The 26813-nt window shown below is 38.2% G+C and overlaps 1 protein-coding gene across 4 annotated transcripts in view; it reads left to right on the top strand.

Moving 5' to 3' along the window:
- MOCOS (molybdenum cofactor sulfurase) overlaps positions 1 to 26813 on the top strand; it is a 100863-nt gene that overhangs the window by 47569 nt on the left and 26481 nt on the right. For all 4 annotated transcript variants that reach the window (XM_027868897.1, XM_027868898.1, XM_027868900.1 and 1 more), the window contains 4 exons: positions 3764 to 3842; positions 9446 to 9567; positions 17092 to 17197; positions 24351 to 24489. In XM_027868897.1, coding sequence (XP_027724698.1) covers positions 3764 to 3842; positions 9446 to 9567; positions 17092 to 17197; positions 24351 to 24489 — 446 coding nt within the window. The remainder of the gene's footprint in view (positions 1 to 3763; positions 3843 to 9445; positions 9568 to 17091; positions 17198 to 24350; positions 24490 to 26813) is intronic.

The raw sequence follows: 26813 nt of genomic DNA on the forward strand, positions 1-26813 counted from the left end.
CTGACTTTCCCCCTTGCTGATGGGTATAGTCCTGAGTTTAGACTGCAAAGCAACTTCCTGCTGAGCCTGTTAGGAGATACAGGTTTCACATTTCTGTCTCTCTGTCTCTCTGCCTCTGCCTCTGTCTCTCTCTGTCTCTGTCTCTCTCTTTCTCTCTCTGTCTCTTTCTCTCTCTGTCTCTGTACTGGGTAACCTTTAGGGGGATAGAGTTGATCCCAGCTGTGTTTCAGTCCCCTTTCCTTCAGGCCCAGCACAACCACACAAAATTGCTCTCCCCTCCCTATCCCAATTCCTCCCTTGACTCTCCACCTTTTAGGGGCTATATCCTTGTCTGCCACTGTCTGCAGAGTGGGAAGACAGCAGGCAGTATGTTCCAAGTAGTCTCTGCAGTCTTAGGGGTCTGTAACTAAGTCTAGGTCCAGTCAGAAGGCAGCATGATTTTCACTCCTCTCCCCTGTTCCTCAAATGGCTGGGTGGAATCAGTGTCTGCTGCTTGATATGCTGTATGGACCAACAGTGTCTCTGCAGCTGAAGAGATCCTAGTATAGGCTCCAGGGGTTCAGGTTACCTTTTTTGCTGGGTGCATAATATCTTCTGGGAACGGGACACTGAATGAGGATTTGAAGGATTATTGTTCTGTGTTGTTAATTCACAAAGATCTTACCTTGTAGGGATTCTCTTTAGTCTGTGGATCCAGCTGTAATTGTTCTACATATGGTGTATTATTCCGCTTTTTTTTGGGTGGGGAAAGGTTTTTGAGAGTTAAAGGTTTCTTTTTCAATAAAAATAAAGAAAAGTTTTAAAAAAGTATGCTTCAATCTGTATTCAGACACTATCAGTTCTTTCTCTGGGGATGGCTAGCATTTTTCATGATAAGTCCTTCAGAGTTGTCTTGGATTGTTGTATTTCTGAGAAAAGCTAAATCATTCACAGCTGATCATCTTACAATATTGCTGTTACTTTGTACATAGTACATGCATCAGCCCATGCAAGTCTTTCTAGGTTTTTCTGAGAGCATCCTGCTCATCGTTTCTTATAGTATAATAGTATTCCATCATAATCACATACCACAGTTTCTTCAGCCATTCCCCAATTGATGGGCAACCCCTCAGTTTCTAATTCTTTGGCCTCAGAAAAGAGCCACAGTAAATATTTTTGTACATATAGGTCCTTTTCCTTTTTTTTTTAATCTCTTTTGGAATACAGACCTGGTAGTGGTACTGCTAGGTCAAAGGGTATGCATGATTTTATAGCCCTTTGGGCATAGTTCCAAATTGCTTTACAGAATGGTTGATTCAGTTCACAGACAGGTTTTGAAGGTTTGCGTTTTGAAGATTTTGAAGAATGTGTTTCATCTGCCATCTTGCTGGCTTCTGTGACTTGTAAGTCTCTTAGGGTAATTAATGTAAATTAAGTGTAAATTAGTTGAGGATTTCCACTGAAGGGCTCTAGTGATCTGTGGTTGACCCTGCACTGTGTAGCATCTTTATCACTGACTTGGCATGCTTATCAAATTGTCAGATAATGAAAATGAGAGGGATAGTTGACATACTGGATAACATAATCAGTAGATAACAAAATTCACAAGTTAGAATATGAAACCTATTTTGATAAGGCAAAATTGAAAAGGAATGAATGTAAAATTGACTCTTGGGTTAAAAGTACTGATTTTACAAGTTTGAGATGTGGAAGACATGGTAAGATAGCAACTTGTAAAAAAAAAAAAAGACTCTGGTGGGGGGAGTTCAGAGTGAAAGCCCGTTTCCTCATTTCTCTAGCGGACAGTATCCCTTAGCCTTGCTCATCAGCTTAGCCCTTTCCCACCAAACACTGGTTACACAAAAGACCATTGTGAATAGTAAAGAGCAAGTAAAGTCATTTATCCAAGCAAAATAGTGAATAGAAATTGGAGAAGTTCTACAGAATATACCAGAGAATATACAGGAGTGTATTCAGCTGGGAGTGAGATAAAATCTCAGCTCAAACAAGGAGAGAGGAAATAATTTGACTAAAAGGAGTCCACTCTCTAGGGCTATGGGTACCAGAAGTCCAGGGACATAATGGAGGCTGGTTCCCTTACCTATCTATAGCTCTAAAGCTCTAGTCTGCCATTCAAAGACTGTGCCTTTCCTCTCTTCCCTCCTGACCCTCTTTTCTCTCTTCCTTCTCTGCCTTGTCTGCCTCCCCTTTCTCTATTTTTCCATTCTCTTTTTCTTTCTTCCTTCTCCTTCTCTCTTCCTTTCTCCCCCTCTCTTCTTCCTCCTCTTCCTTCACTTCCTCCTTTCCTCCCCCTCTTCCTCCCTCTCTCCTTTTTTCTTCATCTCCCCACCCTAAAGTATGTCTGAACAGTCTGTTCCTTTCATAGGCCCACAACATTGCATTCAGCGTTCTCTCAGCAGGAATTATATTTCCATCCACATATGCAACATGAAGCATCTCCCTGACCCTCTAAACTGAATAGGAGTGGAATTTATATTTGGTAGTATTACTTAGAATCTCTCTTCTCAGATTTTCTTGCTTAAGAAGGAGGAAAATCCTACAACTTTTCTTAACTTCTTAATTCCACTATTTTTGTTGACGTAGTTTTGTCTCTTAAGAGGCACATGGCTCTCAGGGGACTAAAATAGATGTCATCACTTGCTAAGTTTCAAGTTTGGTATTAGTAGGGTCATAGAATCATAGATTTAGACCTGAGAAGGACCATAGATGCCATGCAATCCAACCTCCTCATTTTCTGGATGAGAAAACTGAGGCGAGGTAAAGTGTCTTGTGTAGGTCACAAGTGGAAGTCACAGGACTTTGAACCAAAGTTCATCTACTGCAAAGTTAACATCTTTTCTTTTTAGACATTCAATTTTATTTTATTTCCAGTTCCAAACTCTCTTCCTCCTACCTTCCTCCCTGTTTAATGTCCTTTCTACTATACCATGGAGCCCCCTATTAGTACCAACAGGGAGAACTTATCTGCTGAGAGTAACAATGATTCATATGTATATAATGTTTTGAAGAGGCAGCATGGTGTAATGGGTAGGGAACTAACCTCGGAGCCAGGAAGACTTGAGTTCAAGTCTAAATCAGCATACTGGTTGTGTGATTTTGGATAAGTCACTTAATTTCTTAGTGCTATAGGATCTTAATTGCAGAGAAGGCGCTGACTTACACTGGTAGAAGGAATTTCTTCACCTAGGAGTTTGTTGCACTAATGAAATCTCAGTTCTAGGCCCTGTCTCCATAAAAACCTTAAGGTTTTCTTTTTTTGTTTTGTTTTGTTTTGTTTTGGCTAGGGAATGGGGTTAAGTGACTTGCCTGAGGTCACACAGCTAGTAAGTGTTATCTGTCTGTGGCCATATTTGAACTCAGGTTCTCCTGAATCCAGGGCAGGTGCTCAATCCACTGCGCCATCTAGCTGCCCCTACAAACTTTCTTAACAATAGCTCATTAAAGTAGGGAATCTAAATATTATTATCCCTGTATTGTAAATAAGGAAACTGAGGCTCATGATTCATTTGTGGATACAGCAAGTGTGACTTTGAACCAGGGCAGGTGTGTACATCTGCAGCTTGGTGTAATAAAAAGGGCCCTGGCTGTGGTGTCAGAGAATCTGTTGAACAAAAAATGAATAAAAATCTCTTTATGGCAAAAAGATCACCAAGGCCCACACATGTCCTTTATACAAGCAACTTGCAGTTCAACTGAAGAAATTTAGAATTGCTCAGTTATATTTTTTGGGTATAATAACTGTCTTTAACCTTTATTCACGTAGGGATGGAACCTATAGATGTGCCTCTAGACGAAAATGGTGAAGAGCATCAGATTTGTCAGAGCAAAGTCTGTGCAGACAGGTAAGAATTTTACAATGTGAATCTCTGATCTTGATTTTTAAATGTATTATAAGTATTTAGATACCCTAGTGGTGCATAGTAGATATTGGGCAAAATGATTTTTTTTTAATGGTAATGATAAATTATTTATAGTGTTAAAATTGTAGTATTTAATGAATTTATTGTTTTTCCTATCATTTACCAGCAAATGAGCAATTCTATGGGGTTAGTGACCATACCAGAAAGATTAAAAGATAGCTCTTGTACAAACTTATGCATCTGAAGCCAAATTTATTGAGATGAAAATTTGAGGTGTCATCACCTGGCATTTGGTCTCATGGTAGGGGAGTGTGACTTCTTATTGAGACTTCAGGCATTTCTAGGTGGGGGAATGTTTCACAAGATCAATTTTTTTATTATATTCTGTTATGGAAATGCTTGTTTTATTCCACAAATTAAAAATAAAATAATAAAAAAAGATTTGTAAGGTCTCTCTGTTTTTGGGTCCACTACTAACATCTGGATTGCAATACATGAAGAAAGCAACATAGTAAGATTTCTGGCCTTTCCTATGCTCAGGAGAAACCTCAGCTGCCCATATAGACCATGAAAATCCTAACCAGTTTTCCAACTTATCAATCTTGCTTTGTGCTTTTTAGAGTTTTAATTTAATTATTCCCAGATTTATCCTTTAGATTGTTTGAGTATTGAAACTGTTGGGGGGGTTTGTAAAATGGGAAAAAGAAAGGGGATGGTGTCTGACTCTTCCTACGGCCTTGGGTTGGGGTGTGTTATGCATTCTTATGTGTATATTCCCAGATTCAAGGGTTCCAACATTTCCATGTAGATGTTTATTATCTGTATAGGCATTGCTTCTTGGCTGTCAGAATCTGAGGTTTTGTGCATGTTTACAATAGCAGTTTGTTTTCCTTCGATCAGGTAGAAAATAATAAAAAGAACAGTAGTGCCATTGTCTATGGCCCGAGTACATGACTTAACTCTTTTGAGCCAGATTACATGCTTTAAAGTGTGCTATGTAGGTGCCGTACATAGGTTAACAGCAGCTAGGCGGCGCAGTAGATGTCCAGACCTGGAGTCAGAAACACCTGAGTTCAAATGTGACCTCAGGAAAGAAACTTGCCTGGACAAGAGGTATTCTTCCATCCATTTGTATTTTCCTTTGTGGTCCAATTTCACTTCAATAGTTGTGGATGTGTGACCCTGGGCAATTCACTTAACCCTGTTTGCCTCAGTTTCCTCATCTGTAAAATGAGCTATTCAAAGAAATGGTAAACTATTTCAGTATTTTTGTAAAGAAAATCCCAAATGGAGTCACAAGGGATTGGACATGAATGATTGACTAAACAACAACATATAGGTTAACATTTTACTCAGAGCTTTTTTTTTTCAGTATTAGATGAATTGAGGGTTTCTTATATCTATGAGATGGATCAATAGGCAAGTATACAAGGCTAAAAAAAAGACATCTGGTATGGTAATATAAAGGGAAAGCATCAAAGTAAATTTCTAGAAGAGAAGAATATACAACAAATTTAATTCTGATTTTCAAGACATCCCAAAGAGGAAACGATACTAAATGTTTGGGGACAAAAATCAATTGTTAGAAAAAAAAAAGAAAAGAAAAAAAGATAACAAGGATACGACAACAGCAACAAAGTCATACATTTACCTTCTTAGTTCTATGTAATATTTATGACAGCGATCTAAAGAATAAGAACCTTGACGAGGATATGAGGAAGGAATAGATAAGCTTTTACAAATTATATTCCCCAGCAGACCCTATCTTCATGGATACAAAATTTACTAAAAGGCGTTTATTTGCAGATTACAAAAGAGCTTTTTCTTCAGCAGAGCACAATGCAGCCTTAAGGATTCTTCCCTAACATACTATCTTCCATGTATATGCTATAATCATACAAGGTTCTTTGATAGATGCAACTACAGAGGTCACTTTGTTCAGCGACCCTTTGATCATTAGCGTCAAAAGAGGAATAAGATAAGAGGATATGTAGCCACAACCCTGCCCCCAAAGACATCATCATAATGTCCTCTGTAGAGTCCAAATCAAAGAGAAATTTCCATAGATAATGAAGCCTTCCTGATATTCCTTTTGGTGAATCATAGAATCATATTTTTAGCTTGAAGGAACTTCCAATTCCATCCTCAAATAACACCTGGTTGTAGGATCATAAATTTAGCTTTGGAAGGGAGCTTTCAGATCATCTGGAGCAATTATCTATTTTATAGATGAGGGAACTGAAGCCCAGAGATGTGAAATGATTTGCCCAAGGTCTCAGAGGTGATAATAACTGGCTAAAAGAAGATTCAAATCCAGGTCCTCTGACTCCAAATTGAGGGCTCTCTCCACTGTGCCATCCTGGATGACATTGTATTTATGGTATCAAACTCTGGATAAAACCTCGTCAGTGAGATCTACAACTATTTTTTTAAAATTCAATTTTATCTTATTTTCATGAAGATACGAATTTTCTCCCTCTCTTCTCCCTTAAATCCTTCCCATTGAGAAAGCAAGGAAAACAAACTGCTATTATAAACATGCATAAAACAAATTCCTACATTAGCCATATCCAAAAAAGGTCTCAATCTGCTCCCTGAAGTCCATTATCTCTCTGTCAGAAGGTGGGTAGCATATTTCATCATCAGTTCTCTGAACTATGGCTTGTCATTATGTTGATCAAAATTCCAGTCTTCCAGAGTTGTTTTTATAATTATAATTATGATAATTATAATTAATTATTATATGTTGTGTAAATTATTCTTCTGGCTCTACTCACTTTATTTTGCTTTGTATCCTGCAACTCTTCCCAGTTTTCTCTGATACCATCCCTTCATCTTCGTTACAAAATAATAGTATTTAATCTTACATTCACATACCATAATTTGTTCAGTCTTTCCCTAAGTGATAGGTATTCTCTCACTTTCCAATTCTTTGTCACCACAGAAAGAGCTGTTATGAATATTTTTGCACATACAGATCCTTTTCCTTTTTCTTTGGACGTCTACAACTATTGAAGTGAGATTGGACCATAAAGGAAAATACAAATGGATGTAAGAGTATTTCTTGTCTAGGCAAGTTTCTTTTCTGAGCTTGAGTCTCCAATCATTAAAAGTTTTTTCAACAAACGATGTCTAATTGGTATCTCTAACTCTACATGTCCAAAACAGAATTCATCTTTTCTCTAAATCTCTCCCTTCTGAACTTCCCTGTTACCATCTTCCTAGCCACTGAAGTTTGCAAAGTTGATGTCATCCTCCACTCCTGGCTGTCCCTTGACCTACATATCTAATCCATCGCCAAATCTTGTTTACAAAAGATGTTTACAACATCTTTCATATCCAATCCCTTTTTTCCACTCACACAGCCACAGCCCTAGTTCAAGCCTTCATCACCTCTTAATTAGATTGTTGCATTAATTTTCTAATTGGTCTCCCTATGTCAAGTGATTTTTCCCAAAATTTAGATTTGTCCATGTCATTCCTTGCTCAATAAACTCCAGTTGCTATGTATTACCTCCAGGATGAAATATAAAGTCCTCTGTAGGGCACTTAAAGCTCTTTATAATCTGTCCCTTGCCTATATTTCTAGTCTTACACTTTGTCCCCTCCATACATTCTATGATCTTCCTAAACTGGTTTACTAGTTGTTCCTCAAACATGATACTTCATTTCCTTTCTCTGTACCTTTACACTGGCTGTGTATGCTTGTGCATGCTTGGCATGCTTTCTCTCTCTCATCTTCACCTCTTAGTCTCCCTGACTTTCTTTAAGACCCACTTCCTACATTCTATAGGAGCTGATTGTACCTCACTTTCTATCTACTCTGTATAATTCTTGTATATACTTCATTATTTACATGATAATAATATATAAACGAATGATTGTTAAATATAGTTGGAAGGGCAACCCATTCAGAGTCTGTCTCTCTATATATGTATGTATTTATACATATGTGTATACGTTATACACATACACACATGTAGGTATACACACACACCTCTTAGACAAATACTGCAAATAGATAAGGGCCTGGAAGAATTCAGGCTAGATTGTGTTGGGGAAATTGATCTGCACATTTAATGATGACAAGCTATTGCTCTGCAAGCTATCTTTTTAATACCAGTATTCTCTCAATGATACCAAATGGCTGCAAATGACATATACTACAATCTTTGGGAAATTGAAATTATGGGTAATTCAGGGTTAGTTGATAGCTGGTTGATGATTGTAAGTAGGCTGAACCTACTTATTCATATTACTGAAGATTACTAGTGAACTGGAAAATAGCATAAAAGATATCTTGTAGGAAATGTATGATTGGAAAAGGAGAGGATAATAGATAGGCATCCCAAGTGCAGCCCTGTTACCTGTGGAATGTTGACCACCCTAGAGAAATGTCTCCATCATACTGGGATGGGCAAATCCTTTGTAGTATTCCTAGGAGGGCAAAGGCAGGTCATGGATGGATTGAGATTTATACCATTGGGAGCAGCACCCCCACCAAGGAATATACAGAGCCACTGAATACTGGAATATAATTGAACATTTAAAAAATTTCTTCAGGGGCAGCTAGGTGCCACAGTGGATAGAGTACCGGCCCTGGAGTGTAGAGGACCTGAGTTCAAATTCGGCCTCAGACATATAACACTTACTAGGTGTGTGACCCTGGGCAAGTCACTTAACCCCATTGCCTAGCCCCCCCTCCAAAAATTTCTTCATTTTATGTATCTGTGTTTTAATAGTTGTAGTTCTGTGTACTGCACAGACAGAGAAATTATCAGGCTGAACAACTTTCAGAAGTTGTTTGGTAACACCTTGGATCAGCACATGGATAGGAGAAGGGTAGGATATTCTGTGTAAAAAAAAAAATCCAGTTAGTTTGGTGTTATTCTGTACTTGTGACAAAATTAGTTGTCAAAAACAGCCTTTACAGGCAATCTCCTAAAAGCCCACAAGAAAGGGAAAGCTACATAATGAGATTTTGTGTTTGCCTCACCTTCCAGAGCAAGATGTTAGGTATTTTTTTTTCCTTAGTAGAAAAAGAAGTAAAGAGGATTTTAAGAGCACCTGTGTTTGTACCTCTTAAATCACATTTAGCACATTGTATAACAAAACCTGGCAATGTTTACCTATTTTTCAGACTTCCTTGTGTCTCCTCAAGGAAAAAAAAAACAGATCAAGAAACAAGTCAAAACTATGACCTTAGGGCTTTTTCAAAAAGCAGGCTGTAAGTCTTATAAAGTGTGAAATTCTAAGCTTTGTGGTTCTTGATGGCTATAATTACATATATAATTCTTTTCAAAATGATTTTTAAAGCTTTATTCTCCCCTTGAAGAGTTCACACAGGCAGCAGCTTTTAAGTATCTTATCAAAACTGTCAATTCCCTCTGCCTTTAAAAACCTTCGTTCTTTCCCCTCCTCACCACCTCATTTGTTTTTGAGTATTGCTTAGAGATTCCACTTAACCTGAGTGTTGATTAAGCAAGATTTTGTTGTCCTTGGATTTGAAAATTAAAAGAAAATTGGGAGCGATAATAGATTATTGTTTAAAGAAAGACTAACAGTCTGTGTCTTTTTCTTTCTAGGGTAAATACGTATGATTGTGGAGAAAAAGTTTCAGAATGGTTGTCAAAATTTTTTGGTCGTCATTGTCGTTTGATCAAACAGAGTTCAAATTTCAAAAGAAGTGCAAATAAACATAGAAAAGGTAAATCAACTTAACTTGGCGCTGGGAAAATTGGGATCTAGGCTCATCTAGTATGTTGGCCCTTGTGCACATCAGTTATTACATGTAGACTTAATTTATGAGAAGACATATTCTTATGCATAAAACTGAGACTGTGCCATCTTTCACATTAGAAAGGAGAAATTACTGACCCTATTCCAGGCAAGGTGACGTATTATTGGTCAGTGGATGTGTAGATAGTATATTTGAGAGGGTTTCAAGGGTTGACCTCAACTCCTCTCTTCAGAGGTTCAGGTCTCAGCCTTATATGGAGCTTACATAAGTTTTTGATGTAATGCACCTAATAAATTATCAAGCATTAGGCTACTGTGAGAAGACATCGGTTCTAATCTTGCCTCAGCCCCTTGGCAAATAGCTTAATTTTACTGTGTTGCAGTTTTAGTTTCTTCATCTGTAAATGGATAGTATTGGAGGTTCAAAGGTGACAGTATAAGGGAAGCCTCTTTAAAAACAAAAACTATCATTTAAATATAAGGCATTATTCCTTGTACAGTGACCTTCTTACCCTAAAGTCTTCCTCCTATGCTTCAACGTGATATGGAAGTGACCTTGGTTCTTAAATTCTTAAGAGACCAGGAAGGCTGGCCTTCGTGGTGGGCTGTCTTGTGTGTTCATCATTTGAGCACTAGCCTAGTTATGTTTCAAGAGATTTACCGCCAGAAACATGGCAGCAGGTGATAGATTTTTTTTTTTTTTAGCTTTTGTAATTCATGAGGACCATCTACTAAAGCATAGAAGTGTTTCAATCTTAATTGGTAGAGAGAAAGGTATAGTCATGACATCATAGCTTCTTTAAGTGTTGACATAAGTATCAGTATACAATGGAGCTATCAGGCTCTGGTACATTGATTTACAATAACTAAATGCCCAAGAGTCTAATCTCACCCATAATGTTGGCTTATTAAGAAATTTCATTTATGTATTCATTCAATTCACTAATAATGGTGCCAAACATTATGCTTTCTTAATATTTATTTTTATAAAAGATGCTAAAAATTTTGATTTTTATAATGGATCCAAAAGGAAAAAAGAAACATCATTTCATGGAGGCCTGTGCTTATATTGAATTATAGGACTCATGATCATTATTTGCAAAAAGACCACCTTGAAAATAACTGCATCTCATGTACCAATATCTGTGCTGAGATAGACAAAATCTATAAAGAAATCATTCAAAGACTCTCAAAAATTGCATGAACATAGGCTATGATAGTTGGTAACTCATGCAAAAATGGCAAAAATATGATCAGGAGTAGGACCTAGGTTTGTAGACTACACAGAAATTTTGTCTATAAATTATCAACATTTTCTTAGAGAATTGATTGGCAAGTCCTAGATACGGTGAACACCAAGTAATAATAAAAAAAAGAAACTGAAAGTATTTTGACATACAGCAAATGACTTGGTACTATTGTGGTAGTGATGTGTATGGTGAAACCATCAGCTTTTTAGGGCAAATATTAAAACAGATGTAAAACCAGCAGAAAAAAGGATAATGAGAAAAAGATATGGCATACAATTGAAACAACTCCAATCTGACATATTCAAACAAGTTCTTGATATCTAAAGTGGAAAATGGTTATAGGAAAGTACATTGACATGGATGATAGCAATTTTATATAATAGTTTAACTGATTTAAACCAATTGCTATAACAAGAACTTAAAAGAAAAACATAAAAGACTCATTGGTTAGTAAATACTTGTTCTTCTTAAAGCACAGAAATAGAACAGCCCAGGGCAACCCCAGTTTAAAATATAAACTCATTTGTAAAATTTTATGGAGAAGTATAGTAGAAAATTATGAGCAGAATCACCTCATAAAACAGTAAGAAACACTGAGAGAAAAAACAAGTTTAAAGAAAGCTTGTCACAAGACCCAAATAAGAGAAGTCAATTTGAAGGAATTTAAGGATGAAAAGGGAAGGAGGGGAACAAATGTGAAAAATGGAAATGCAAATATTTTTCTACAAAATTTTTTCATCACCAAGGATAGTGGAACCGTCCCATTTGGACTCAAACTCACAACTCTGGACCTGTTTGTGGAGAAAATGGAAATGACAAAAGACAGCAAAACAAAGATGGGGAAAAACAGCTAGGCAGAAGAGATTTGTTCTAGAGCCAACAAAATTAAGAAGGCATTGTGGTATCTGAAGGAAGGGAAGATACTAAAAGTAACAGCTCTTTATCAGCCCCAAGGAAGCAACTGAAAGAACACTAATCACTTCCAGTTCATAGCTCACTTTCCAATTTATATAAATGTCAACGAGAATAATCTACACATGTATGAGGCCTTGTAAAATAGTCAAGCCTTTGAAAGCAATATCCCATAGCAGATCACATCTTTACCATTACACAACTGACTGAAAGACATAGAGACCAAAAGATGCCACTGTGTTTAACTGTAAAAAAAAAAAAAAAGACTGATTTTGTAAAACCAAATGCAACCTTAAAGACTCTTGTCCAATAATAGATCTCTCATGCATATGTCAATATCATAAATGATTCTCTGACAGAGGTCACAGAGGTAACTTTGTTCAACCATCTGACTATTAATGTCAAGCAAGGAAACATACAGCCTTCCTAGATGTTTGCTACTGTCATGGAGGAAATCAAGGGCAGAGCCGAAGTTGAGAAGAGAGTCCCTCTAGATGGTGAGGTTTTCCAAATGTTCTTGGTAGGAGATGATGTATTGATTGTACAGAACAGTGTAAATCTTCCTAAAATATGTGCATAATCGCTTTAAAGAGGTTGGTCTAATGGGAAAAGAGGTGGATTAATAATAATAACTAATGTTTTTATAGCATTTACTATGTGCAAGGCACTGTACTAAGTACTTTAAGATTACCATTTCATTTGATTAAACTCATTTGATGAAGATTGCCTGTTGTTCAGACTATGATTTGCAGTGATATGGACAACTTATGGAGATGGTCCATTAGTACATATAATTTGGAGAGACACACTGAGGATGGACAATAAGTTGGATCCAGAACTGAGCAGTAGGAGAAGAGCAGGCTGGATTGTCTTTGGGCTATTAAAGGCATGATGAGATTTTTCCAAAGACAAGCAAGGCCATTCTCCTCATAATCAATCTGGGGCCCAGTTCATTGTCCACTTTTAATGACTGTCACAAGATACATGTGCTGTTAGACTAGTTGTAAAGGTTGTTCATCTAGTTACATTTCACAATCAGGACAATAGATAATTTTCATCATCTACAATTTTCATTTTTCCCCTCTGCATCTATAATTGAGTCATTTTTTGAGTCATTATGGAAGTTCTATAATCTGGGACTGGATGAAATGGATGAAAATCGTGCAATGCACAAGTGGGAACATCCAGAGGGACTTCATCTTCAAATTTGCTCTTTGTACTGGATGTCCTTGATAAAAGTGGAAAACACTTGTGAAAACCATGTCTTCTTGTTTTATAATTCACTTGGCATTAATAAGTGTGTGTGGTCATCAAACAAGCTCGTTGTGACATTTTTCAAGGAGTCTTATGTGATTTTACCTATCGAGACACCTTGTTGGGTGAGAACTTGGGAGGTGAGGCATCATTTTATTCCACAGAATTGAACACTTTTTTGCAGTTAATAAACAGTAAATCCAGTAGCATCTTTTATTGTTTACACCTTGTGTCAATTATGTGACTGTAAAGATGTGATACACTGTAGAAGAGCATTTGTAAAAACTTGCTTCTTTCCTCCTCTTATGTTTTCATCAAGGATGCCTTTAATATAAATGAGGATGTTTTATGAAGATTGTGGAGAGATCAGAAAGTAGTCACATGAGTCAGTTATCAGTATTTTCTCTGTTACTTTTTGGGGGGTATTAATAATGCTTTTCCCCAAGTATTTAATTCCCTTCTTTAGTATATCTTGAATTTCAGTCCCTCAAAATCATGTTACCTTCAATGTAGACCTCCTCTGTCTATATTTGATATAGTCCTTGCTATTTCTACCTTTTTCTTTCTTTAGTATCATTTCTGCTGCTTCTTCATGTGGCATACTAGGGCTATGTTGGTCATTGAAATGGGGTGGTTCCACTGTCATTGATAAAGAAAAGAATTTGCTATAGAAATCATAGCATGTATTTTCCATTTTTCTCTGTTACCCTCTTTCCAGTTTTATCTGTAAGTGCAAGCTTTTCATAAACCTGCTTTTTCTCCCTCTTGCTTCTTGATGTTTAATGAAGTAGTATAGCTCATACCCTTTTACTATCCTCTTCCTTAAGAGTTAATTAAATTTACATTCTAAACCAGCAACCACTATTTGCCATAGCTCTCTAAGCAAGGATCATAAGATGATAGATTTAGAGGTGGATAGGATCTTAGAGGCACCATTGAGGCCAGACCTCTCATTTTACAGCTGCGGAGTTGTCTTAACGAAATGACCTATCCTCTGAATTTTATTTAATTATACAATTTGAAATTGATCTTTGCTCCAACAAATTGATGGTCTGGCTATACACCAAGGACTGATGAATAATTAACAATTAATTATTATAATATATTAATTTATGGCTCATAAATAATAAACAATAATTTAGAAATTATTCCCACATTGGTAACCATTTGTTTCCTTGAAGAATATTGGTTCTGGAGTCAGAGAACTTAGATTCATATGCTGATTCTGATACTTACTAACTGTGGGACAATAGGTAAGTCATTTAACCTTTCTGGGCCTTGGTTTCCTCATATATAAAATGAGGGAGTGGAATCAGATGGGTCTGAGCTCTTTTCCAATTCTAGATCTTTGAGTCTATGTTTTTTGTTTTTTTGTTTTTTTACATTTTTTTTCCTTTTAGGCAATTAGGGTTAAGTGACTTGTCCAGGGTCACACAACTAGTAAGTGTCAAGTGTTTGGTCTGAAGCCTGATTTGAACTCAGGTCCTCCTGACTTCAGGGCCGGTGCTCTATCCACTGCGCCACCTAGCTGCCCCAAGTCTATGTTTTCTAACATATTCTTTGCTGTTTTTCTTTGATTTCCAACTTTGCAGTGAAATCACAGAGTGACTTCATACCAAGTGTGTATTCATTGTGTTGATTTAGTTGGATAATATTATCAGAATCATAGAATTTCTCTACTTTTTCATCTTCTCCAAAAGATGCTGTTGCATAAGTTTATTTTTTATAGTCATTTTCTTTTTGGCAATTATTTATCATGAGCACTGTAAGATAAAAGGATCAAATTTCCCATGAAATCTTTATTTTTGTGTTTTGATTCATGATGAAAACAACCGCACCAACTCTTTTATTTGCCTCTTCAAGGAGGACCTGTAAATCACCTTCTATTCAAGTTCAACTTCCTTTTGTCTTCAGGCCATATTTAAAGCATTTCCAGCTGGGTAGAAGCTGCCAGAGCTGTAGCTCTGTTGGTACAGTATTCCAGAACCCAAGGTATCTATGATGAAGCATAGACTTAGAGGGGAGGCATTGTGATCCATTGGATATAGCCATGAATTGGAAGTTACAGGACCCAAGTTCAAATCCTGGCTTTGCCCTTTTACTACCCGTGTAATGTAAGAGAAGTTGTTTAATTTCTCTGGACCATCATTTCCTTATTTGTAAAAGGGGGGTTAGGGCAGCTAGGTGGTATGGTGGATAAAGTGCTGGGCCTGGAGTCAGGAAGACTCATCCTGAGTTCAAATCTGGTCTCAGACACTTACTATCTGTGTGATCCTGGGTAAGTAACTTGACCTTGTTTGCCTCAGTTTCCTCATATGTAAAATGAGCTGGAGAAGGAAATGGCAAACCACTCTAGTATCTTTGCCAAGAAAAGCCCAAAGAAGAGTCACAAAGTCAGACACGACTGAAACTACCGAACAACAACAAAAGGAAGGTTGTTGGACTAGATGAGTCCAACGTTCCTTTCAGCTCTAGCTCTATTATACTACTACTACTACTACAAAGAAATATAATATATTTTTATATAAACATACTTTACATAACTGAAATTTGGTTGACTATACAACTGATCTTAAGGAATTCATAAATCAAGCCCCCAGTTCACTTTAGGGTGTCATGAAGTTTCTGAATTTGGGAGTCACATGACACTAATTCATGCCTACCATCTTACAGCTGTCTCTGCTCCCAACTGATCTGTGCAACTTCTTTAGATGGACCACAGCTGAACCGTGGCAACCAGCCAATGCCCAGTGATGGTCAGCCCTTTGTGGTTATAATAAAGCCTGTTTTGATCAGTCAAGGACACCCACTGAAGTCCCCAGCACTGCACCAGATTGCTCTGCAAACAGAAGTGACTGCAATATAATCTAAATAATTTGCAAATGATTTATTTTTGTTGTTGTTGAGTTGTTTCAGTCATGTCTGACTCTTCTGTGACCCCATTTGGCGTTTTCTTGGCAAAGATACTGGAGTGGTTCACTATTTCCTTCTCCAGTTCATTTTACAGATGACGACATTGAGGCAAACAGGATTAAGTGACTTGCAGGCGTGGGGGGGGGGGGTGTCACACAACTACTAAGTGTCTGAGGCTGGATTTGAACTCAGGTCTATCCTGACTCCAGTGCAGGAGCTCTTTCCACTGCACCATGTTCACAGCCTCATGTATGTTAATGAAAGGAGCTCCTTGGATTTGAATCCTGGCCTCTAATACGACCTGTGGCATCTCAGGCAAATCATTTAATCTCTCCGAGCCAGCTTCAAAAAATGGGGATAGCAGCATATGCACCAATATCCCTCATAAAGGAAAGCATTTCAGAAATCTCCAAGGGCTATGTAAGTGTGAATTATTGTTACTATTGGCCATAAACTCGCCTATCCCAAAACACATTACCATGACCCTCCATTGCAAAGCATGTTTAGAAATGCTGAGTCTTCCTTTTGTGAGCTTCATAAGGGGTATTCAAACTAAGTCTAAACTTTATAAGGGGTCACACAAAGTGAGTGTGACTGGGCAAAGGTATTTGGAAAGACACCAGCAAATTCAACCGATTGGAAAAGTGGGGGAGGGGGAAGTAAAGAATCACCATCGTTACAAAGTAGAGGGTTAAGTTGATCTAAGACCAGCCCTAAGGCACTGTTACTTCTGTGGTAAGAACACAATGTGAAACGCAGAGAGGAGACGGTTGGAATTTCTGGTTCTGTGGTTTATTTTCCCCTTGGGAAGATTTTATTTGGCGGCAAAATTTCAGTATAGTATCGTATTGATTGTTAGTATTTTGGACATACTTTTAATGATGAAATCATATTATTTTATCATCATAATTGTTTTGCCCTTCAATGTGTGGGTTTCATTCATTTTAAGGGGAATTTTCATACGATCATTATGACTAGGCCTCCCAACTTTTTTCTCTCAGAATGCTTCTCTAATTTTTTGAACGCAAATTAATGGGAAATGGGCTTCCTTTTCAAAAATTTTTAAAGCGCACCTTGTGGGAAGGACTATATTTTACTAAACAAGACACAGCATATTTTTGCTTCTAACTATGACATTAAAATGCTGAATTGTTTCTTTTTAGATCCACCTCATGCCACAAGAGCCCCCCTTTCTTTGGTAAACGAAGCGCAGTATCTCCTGATAAATAGAGCTAGTGTTTTGGAGCTTCATCAGCTGTTAAATGCAAGGTAAGAAATACTCCCTTAAGAAGAGCCAGAGCTCCGTAAGCGGTTGGCAAATGACGGATATTTTGTAGACAATTGTTTCCTAGCAGCTTCTGCTGCTCTCTGGGGTGATCCTCTTGTTTCTTTCAAAATGTGACTCACCCTTATTGGTGCTCAACAAATATTTATTAAATGCTTATCATGTGCAAAGCATTGTGCTAGTGAATTGGCAGCTCAAGAGTGTGTTGTTTTCCCAATCACTTAGCAGTAGGTGTCCTCTAAGGAGGTGACTTTATGGCCACAGCGGAGAAATGAAAGACAGCCCTCGCGTCTCATAAAAAGTGCATATCAAAAGCCAAATTTATTGTGATGAAATTCTGGGTGTCGGTTTGTGCTTGATCGTGGTTGGGAGTGGAGGAACATACGTGATGAAGTATGGGTTCTTGGAGCTTTTCCAGGTAGAACATGTTCCTCCAGACCTGTGGGGGTCTCTGGTTTCAGGCTACTACCACATTCCTTCTGATGTAAGTGCTAACACCTTAGATGAATGTCTTGTAGGGATTGGCACATGGGTGGCATTTCCTCTCATGGGCTATAAAATTCTTAGCAGGTTTCTCCTTTTCCAAGATCTATACCCTATAAGATTCATGGGGTCAAAAAGCAAACTTAAAATATAATTCATGGCCATACTTGAGACTGGCTCTGTGAAGAAACCTTCTTATCTATTTATATGTTTAGGATAGAAGCAGGGCAGGGTATAGGTGTTTCAGATGAGTCCTTAGTCCTCCCAACAATGGGGGAAGGGACTGGATCACCTGTAGGAACTGAAGATCCATGATGAATAAGAAACCAAATCCAATTAAATTCAACAAATTGAATTTTTAAGCCTGTACAGAATGTAGGACACTGTATTAGTTGCTGGAGGTAGGGGAGATTTAAAGGTTGGATAAGATAAGGTTCCTTCTCCAAAAGAGCTTACAGTATTGTGAGAGGATTAGATAGACATATAACACACAGTTTTAAATTGTAAGTAGATTTGACAGGTGTAAAGCAGAATGGATGTAATGTCTGAGGTAATCATTAATAATAGGGGAGATCAGGAAAGGCTTTCAGGATTTGGAACCAGAGAACCAGGGTGTAAATCCTGGTTCTACTTCTTAATTAGCTACAATTTGATCAAGTCTCTTTCTTTTTCTGAGCCTCAGTTTTCTCATTGGTAAAATGAGGGGGTTGTAGTTGACTAGAGGATCTCTAAGCTCACTTTCAGCTGCTAATCTGTGATTCTATGGCCTAGTTGCATTAGGAATGCAGGAATGCAGCTACAAAGCATTACTATAAACTTTGTGGCATAGATAAATATTTTGATGACTTGTCATTGACCTCCTTTGGGTTTATGCTTAACAATGGAATCTCTGAATCAAAGGGTATAGACATTTTAATCGATTTCCTTGCTTTCCGTAATGGCTATATTAAGTCACAGCTCCACCTGCAATTAATGTACCCATCTTTCTGCATCCCCTTCAGTATTCACTATTCCCATTTGTTGTCATCTTTGCCAATTTACTGGGTCTGAGGTGAAACCTTAAGGTTGTTTTGATGAGCATTTCTCTTATAATTAGGAATTTGGATCCTTCATAAGAATGTTAATTGTTTACATTTTTTATTTTGAGAAATGTTTGTTCATATCGTAAAGGTGTTTTAAACTTGTTAAGTGATAGCTACTAAAGATACTATTATTAATCATTAGACATGATGTTAATGCCCTTCATCATCCTTTCCTAGTTGCTCTCCTTTGTATATTTTATTTTTATTTTTATTTTTATTGTTTGCTAGGCAATGGGGTTAAGTGACTTGCCCAGGGTCACACAGCTAGTAAGTGTCAAGTGTCTGAGGCTGGATTTGAATTCAGGTCCTCCTGACTTCAGGGCTACCCACTGTGCCACCTAGCTGCCCCACTCCTTTGGATATTCTATAGCCTTGCTATGTCCTTCCTAAAATATGATGTCCAGACTAAATTTAATACCTCAGTTATGATTTAACTAGGGTATAGCACGCTGAGACTGTCACATCCCTAACCCTAAACATTATCTCTCTTAAAACAGATAAAATTACACATAGAATTTAGGGTTTTGGGGCAGCTATATCTACTGTTTACTCGTGTAAATCTTACAGTCTACTAAAGCCCTTCTCAGGTGAATTGTTGTCTAGCTATAATTACTCATCTTGTACTTGTGAAGTTGACTTTTTAGACACAAGTGTAAGACTTTACATTTATCTCTATTAAGCTGAATATTATTAGGCTCCTGTTTTATGTTCTAGTCTGTCAAAATCTTTTCAAATGCTGGTTATAACTTAATTTTACTCTTTATCTTAGTTTAAAAGAACAGGCTAGAAATAGTGAAAGGAGCTTAATCCAATTATTTTCAATTCAACACATATCAAATGCCTACTGTGTACAAGGCACCATGTCAGGTATTCAATTAAAAAGCAAAGTTTAAGACACGTGTGTGGCAGCATAGCCAACTGAGTAAACCTGGTATCTTGATTCTTGATCTTGATTCTTTGCCAGCTCTGAGAATGTAGTTCTGCCCTGGGCTGAACTGGGAAAGCAAACTTCAAAGGGTTCAAAGAAAGCATAGGTAGAACACAATGACCTAAAACTCCTCAGGGTAAATCAGCCTAGCATGGATGTCATGCTTTCCAGAATCAAACTGATAACCCAGAGAACAATGAAAGGAGCATGACTAGAAGAGTCAAGGCCTCAAGTTCACAACCCATGAAGATCACTTGAAAGGATTGGAGGTGTTTGACCTAAAGAAGAAAGAAATTGAAGGGGCCGTGTCTTCCAGTATTAAAGGGCTACCAAGTGGACAAGGCATGAGATTATATTACTTGATTGCAGAGGAACACTGTTTGGAAATTATAGACAGGCCATTTTCAGTCAAATGTAAAGGAAATCTCCCTACTCATCAGAATGATCCAGAAGTTTGTGGCTGCTTCAGATGGTATTGGACACCCTCTCACAAAAGGTCTTCAAGCCAAGGATGCCTCAGCACTGGTTGGGGATGTTATAGGGGGAACTTTTTATCAATAATGGGATTGGAGGTGATTTTTTAATCTTTAACTAATCAACACGCATTTATTAAATACTTGTTATGTACCAGGCAGAGTGCTTGATGCTGGGGATGTAAGTACAAAGAACAAAACAAACACAAGGAGTGTAGATTCTAATGGGGAACAAATACACATATAATTATATACTGCATAAATATAAAGTTGATAAATACAAGGCCATTAAGGGTGGAGGGCAAACGGTGGAGAGTTCAGGAAAGGCAAATTTTCTTTCAAGGATTTTGACCGAGAAAGGGAAGGGAGATACAGAATGAGAGCTTGATGGGGATGGTAGGACATAGGAATTTATTTTCAAGAATGGGGAAATTTGGAGAAGATGAGACGGTTTGGAATCAAGTGCACATGCAGAGAGGTTAGCCTTGGGAAGGAAAAGGGCTACTCCATTATCAGGGTTGAGATATGATAGGGGATGGTGTTGAGCAGTTTTCAGATGAAGAGAATTGGAGATGGGAGGGTTCACACGGAATAATCTCAATTATCTCATTAAAGTAAGATGCAAGGTGCTCAACTGAGAGAGAAGGAGGAGGAATGTATAGCAGACTCCAAAAGGTTTAAAATAAGTTCCAAAAGGAATGAGATAGGGAATAATTTAGTGAGGAATAATTTAGTGCAGCAGATAACTCGTATATAGCACTATGTGCCAGGCACTGTCCTAAGTGCTTTACAAATATCTTGTTTCATCTTTGAAACAATCCTTGGTGGTAAGTGCTGTAATTATCTCCATTTTACAGATGAGGAAACTGGGGCAAACAGCCATTAAGTGACTTGCCCAGGGTCACACATCTAGTAAGCGTCTGAGGCAGGATTTGAACTCGGATCTTTCTGACTCCATGCTGGGCTCTCCATCCACTGGAATGAGGGTCTAATTGAAGTTGAATAACATGAAATTTTAATGTACTGGGTCAGCACAGTTGTGGACTTGCTTCATCTCCCAGGAGTAGAAAAGGTAGATGGATGGAATAATCTAGGGCTGAGGTTTGGTAAAAGATGAACAAAAGAAAGATAAAGGAGTGAGGGATTTGAGAGGATATTGGTTTTTTTTGTTTTGTTTTTTAGGCAATTGGGGTCAAGTGACTTGCCCAGGATCACACAGCTAGTAAGTGTCAAGTGTTTAGTCTGAGGCCGGATTCGAACTAGGGTCCTCCTGACTTCAGGGCTGGTACTCTATCCACTGCACCACCTAGCTGCCCTGAGGATATTGTTGACTTGAAATTGTTCAGTTGTTCAGTTGTGTCCCACCTTTTGTGACTCCATGGACCATAATGTCCATGGGATTTTCTTGGCAAAGGAGCAGTTTGCCATTTTCTTTTCTAGTGGATTAAGGCAAACAGGTTAAGTGACTTGCCCAGGGTCGCACAGCTATTAAGTGTCTGAGGCTGGATTTGACCTCAGGTTTTCTTGGCTCCAGGCCCAGAACTCTACCCACTGAGCCACATAGCTGGCTTGAGTTGAAATGGCTAATTACAAAATTGGAAAGGGAGAAAAATGAATTCAGAATAGGGATAGAGTCTTGAAAAAGGCCTAAGGGGGCCCTGAAGGTCTTAATGAGGACAATGATGAGTGAGGGATAGGGATAAATGGAATGATAGGACTTTGTGGCTAGATAGAAGAATATCACATTTCTTAATTAGAGAAGTGGAATACTTGTGGACAATATAGAAATCCAGCACGTGAGGAGTAGGTCATGGGATTCAAGGAGGCTAAAGGATTGGGAGGTTAGGTAGAGGGGATGAGCTTATCAGTGTTACTATCACAGTGTGAATGTTGAAGTCCCCTAGTGTAAGAGAAGGATTTGGGAAAGAGAAGAAGAATGTGAGCATGATCCTGAACACCTTGACAAGGCAGGGAGAATGATCTGGGGACCAGTGTACAATTGCCACCATAATTTCAATTGGGAAGAAAATTGTGATTGAACATCAAAGGAGGAGAGGTTGCTGAGTGATGGAAGCAAAGGGAGAGGGTAGAAGCTTCATTGGGAAGCAAAGAGTATTCAGACTCTTCTAGGATCCCTGTGTATGTAGGTTGGTCAGGGAGAGGCAGGGTGTGAGAGAAGCTGCCAGAGAGGTCATGGGTGGAGTGTCACGGTGGAGACAGGATTCAGTGAGGACTAGTCGATAGAAGGAAGTGTGAGAGAAAAAGAACCAGAATTAAGGGAATTCCAGAGTGCACAGTGGAAGGGGTAGGAAGGGATGGAGTAGGATATAAGTGGAGGTGGGTTGAGTAGGATAGGATTGAGGTCAATGGAAGGTAAGAGTTACTCAATTGATTAATACAGGGATAGGGAGAGATCCAGGAGGTGGGAGATTGTTAGCTATAGGAACATTACCCAGTCGCATATGACTAGTGAAGCTCACAGCCTCCAAGCGGTGTTGCAGAGCGTTCTGGGCCGGCATTGGATCTGGTTTACCTCTTCCCTTCCCTGATGGTACTTGTCCTTTGGGTTGGTGAAAGGCAGCTTAGGTTACATTGACATTCTGTGACTGACTTTCTTTGGTGTTGTATTCTTTCCGGACTTTCCACTAACTATTTTTAAAGATGTCTCACATTTTCACATCTTTGGAAATAAATAAGGCCATCACCTTATGAAACTTTTGAGGCAATCTGCCTTATGGAATTGACCTTCTGACCTCTGGCTTTAGAAGTCTTTGGTAGCAGTATCCTAATGCACCACTAGATGGTAATATTTCCCTACGCTATTGAATCATTTGGTGAGGAAAAAAGATATCACTTTCCTTCTTGAGAGAGAAAAGAATTCTAACATTTCTCTAGAAATAAAGAAGCACCACTGTTACCCACTCACAACTATTAGGTGGCAGAACCAGGCAGGACCCAGGCCTCCTGACACTCAGTTCACTGATTTTTTTTCACTGTACGCTGCTGAAAATTCATCTTGTCTTCATGAGACATAGTTGCTGATTCCAACTTCATTCTATACCCTACCAAGACTTTTGTCATGCTGGTGATTTTTGATGGTTTTCTCCATGGTAATATAAGTCACTGAGATCTACTTTGTAATTCCTGGTGATATTTTGATGGCTTAAAGGTAAATGGTTTTAGGTGATGTGGATGTATTTAGACAACTGGGGCTCAGTACTATTATTTAAAAGCTTTCTTCGGTTTCATTTTTGGAGAATTAGTTCTTTTCAGTAGTCAGCTCACATCAGTTAATTAACAACCCATTTATTAAGTGTATATGATCTTTTCCCCAGGTTTCCCAAGCCTTTCATTTCTTTAACAATGGCTAATTTAAGAGCTACACGAAATTTCAACTTCTTTACTCTCTTCCAGGAATGTACTCTTTTTTTTTATTAATTTATTTTAATATATCAAAAATCACTTTCATAAGGTTTTGAGTTTTAAATTTTTCTCCCTCTGTCTCCCTCCCCATGATGGCATGCAATCTGATATAGGCTAAACATATATAATCCTATTAAATATACTATCACATTAGTCATGTTATAAGGAAAAATTAGAAACAATAGGAGGATCCACAAGAACAGAAAACAAAACAAAACAGAAGAAAAAAATAGAAAATAGTATGCTTCAATATGCATTCAAACTCCGTAGTTCTTTCTTTGGATGTGGATAGCATTTTCCATCATGAGACTTTTGGAGATGTCTTAGATCCTTGCATTACTGAGAAGGGCTAATTCTATCAATGTTAGTCATCACACAATGTGTTTGTTACTTTGTACAACATTCTCCTGGTTCTGCTCACTTCATTCAGCATCAGTCCATTCAAGTCTCTCTAGGTTTTTCTGAAGTCTGCCTGCTCATCATTTCTTATAGTACAATAGTATTCTATTACATTCACACACCACAACTTGTTCAGCCATCAGGAATGTACTCTGTGTCTAAATATAAGGTGTAGGTGCACCAACATCTTCCATTTATAGATTAACATATGTTCCCCAAAATCTTGGTAATGAAGTCTTGTAAACAATTTTCCCCCAAGGCTCCAAGTACAAGTAAGGTGTCATTAAATAAACATTGATGGTACAATTAATACTTTACTCCCAATCTGGGGGGAACTGTGTATTGACAGTGATGAAAATGGAACCAAAGAATCATTGCCAATGAGAGAGCTAATTCAACGTTTCCGTGCCAACATAGTTATCCATGGAACTAAGGCTTTTGAAGAAGAAAAATGGGATGAGATTTCCATTGGCTCCCTACATTTTCTGGTAAGTAGCAAAAAAGTTCTATTATTTGTACCTTGAGGTTACCACATAGATCCAAGTCTTGTGTAGTACTGTTAAAAGGACACTGACTCTAGAGTCCAAGGACCTGTGTTCAGATTCTGCCTCTGATCTTTACTTGTTGTTTGACCTTGGGCAAGTTACTTTGCCTCCCTAACCCTCACTCAGTTTCCTTATATGGAAGGATCCTATGCCCCCTTTCCCTTTCCTTGTCAACATTTTCAGTCAAACTAAAAGGATGGTAGTCTAGTAGAAACTGGTACCATGCTTCTCTCAACCCTACTTGGTAGATTTCTAGCCTTTCTAGCTAAAATGCTGTCGAGGTGTGATAGGAGGGTCAGCATGGTGATGGTGGCTTCTGTCAGTGTCTAGATGACATGATATCTTGAATTATTTGAAGGGCTGTCCTGCAGAATGGGGATTAACTTGTTCTGTTTGATTTCAGAAGGCAAAACTAGGGGCAATGAATGAATAAGCACATGTTGTGGAGGCAAATTTATGCTTGATGTCAGGAGAAAAAAAAACTTCCTAATGATAGGAAGTTAGAAATTTTTAGGCAAAGACTGGATGAGTATTTGTCACATGTCATTTAAGGGATTCCCTTCAGGTATGTGTTGGGCTAGGTTGAATGAAGTGAAATTGGCTACTGACAACTGTGAAAATTTAGGGATTCTGAGAAGTCTGGCTGGTTGGAATTCCTTCCCAAGCTATCAGCATCATCTCCCTAAACCTGGTCAATTTTGAAGATTCAGGTTTGGAACAGAGTAACCAGTCATCACAAAATTTCAATCATCTGTCTCTATCCTCAATATGGAATATTATTTTTTAAAGATATAGCCTTGCATAGAGAGGCAGCCTGGCATTGTGAGTATGGTGCCAACCTCTACCACATATTGTCTGTTTGACCCTAAACAAGTCATTTGGTCATCTTTATGCCACAGGCAATTCTCTTAGGCTCAAAGTTGCAGAGCATTTGCAGAGCAAATGCCAGTGTGCACTCGCAGAGGGAATTTTCTTACCAAGAATTTCCTATAGCAGAGAATTCACAAATCTGGTACATTCTGCTCCCCTTAATGTCTATTCCCCATTTCAGTAGTCAGCTCACACCAATTAATCAGCAACCATTTATTAAATGTTTGTGATCTTTTCCACAGGTTTTCCAAGCCTTTCGTGTCTTTAGCAATGGATAATTTAAGAGCTACCCAAAATCTCAACTTCTTCTTTCTTCCAGGAATGTATTCTGTGTCTCCCAAAGAATGTGTAAACTCTATTCACTAGGACAAAGAAAAAAAATAGGATAGAGGTATTTTTAAGTATGAGATAGTCTCGTCTCCTGAAAAATTCCCAGAATTCCAGGCCACCAACCTTTGCCACTGACCTGAAATTGAAGCTTAGCTACCAGGGAGTTGCCTTTCACTGTCAACCATGGTCCTGGACTGACAGCACAGCAAACAGCATTTGAAAGTTGGGGTCAGAATTTTGAGTGGAAAAGAAACATTCCAGATGAGTTCCTCTCAACCAATTCTAACCATTCTTCACTTTTTGCTTTTCTGTTGCTTTTGGCTTCAAGGCAATCAAGGAAAGCAGGAGAAAGAAGGGCTCAAGGAGAGACAGGGCAAGTGGGAGGGGTGGTCGGACATCTAAGGGAGAGCAAAGAGCACATTTGATCTGGCATTTCTTGATAGAGAAAATCTGCATAAAGTGGTTGATTATACTTAGAATTTTAAAGGCCGGATAGTCAAAGATTTTGATTTCAACTTTCTGGCTATCTAAATAATAAACATGAGATAGAGAAATAAAACATTTATTTAGTGCTCATTATGTGCTAATTAATAATTATTAATCCCATAAGCTCATTGCCTCTCTCCTTTTTTTTCTTAAATTACTCTCTCCTTTCTTTAACACCTCCCCTCCTAATTCCTTCTCCTTTTCTGGCTCTCCTTCCTTTTTAGCCATACCTTCACCATCTCTTCTGATGCTTCCCATGTTCCTAACTGGGGTTTCACCCCAAGTTCTGTTTTAGCCTTTTTTTTTTGTCTTTCCATGCTTTCCTTCAGAAATCCCACTCACGTACACAATCTTAGCTATCACCTCGTGGGAATGACTCCAAAATCTGCTCTGAGAGCCCTGTCTTTTCACTTGTACTAGTCTCCATATCCCCATTTGTCTGTTAGAAGTTTTATATGGAGATTGTATCAGTGTCAGGAATATAGGTGAAAATGAGTTATAGGTTCAGGAGCCAAGGCCAGAGAATCTAAGCTAAGACTAGGGTTAGCAGGAGGGTGTAGGCATGAGATTGGGTCCAGTTC

The sequence above is a fragment of the Vombatus ursinus genome, unplaced genomic scaffold (genome assembly GCF_900497805.2).
Source record: "Vombatus ursinus unplaced genomic scaffold, bare-nosed wombat genome assembly UNPS02014791.1, whole genome shotgun sequence".
Classification (NCBI taxonomy): Eukaryota; Metazoa; Chordata; class Mammalia; order Diprotodontia; family Vombatidae; genus Vombatus; species Vombatus ursinus.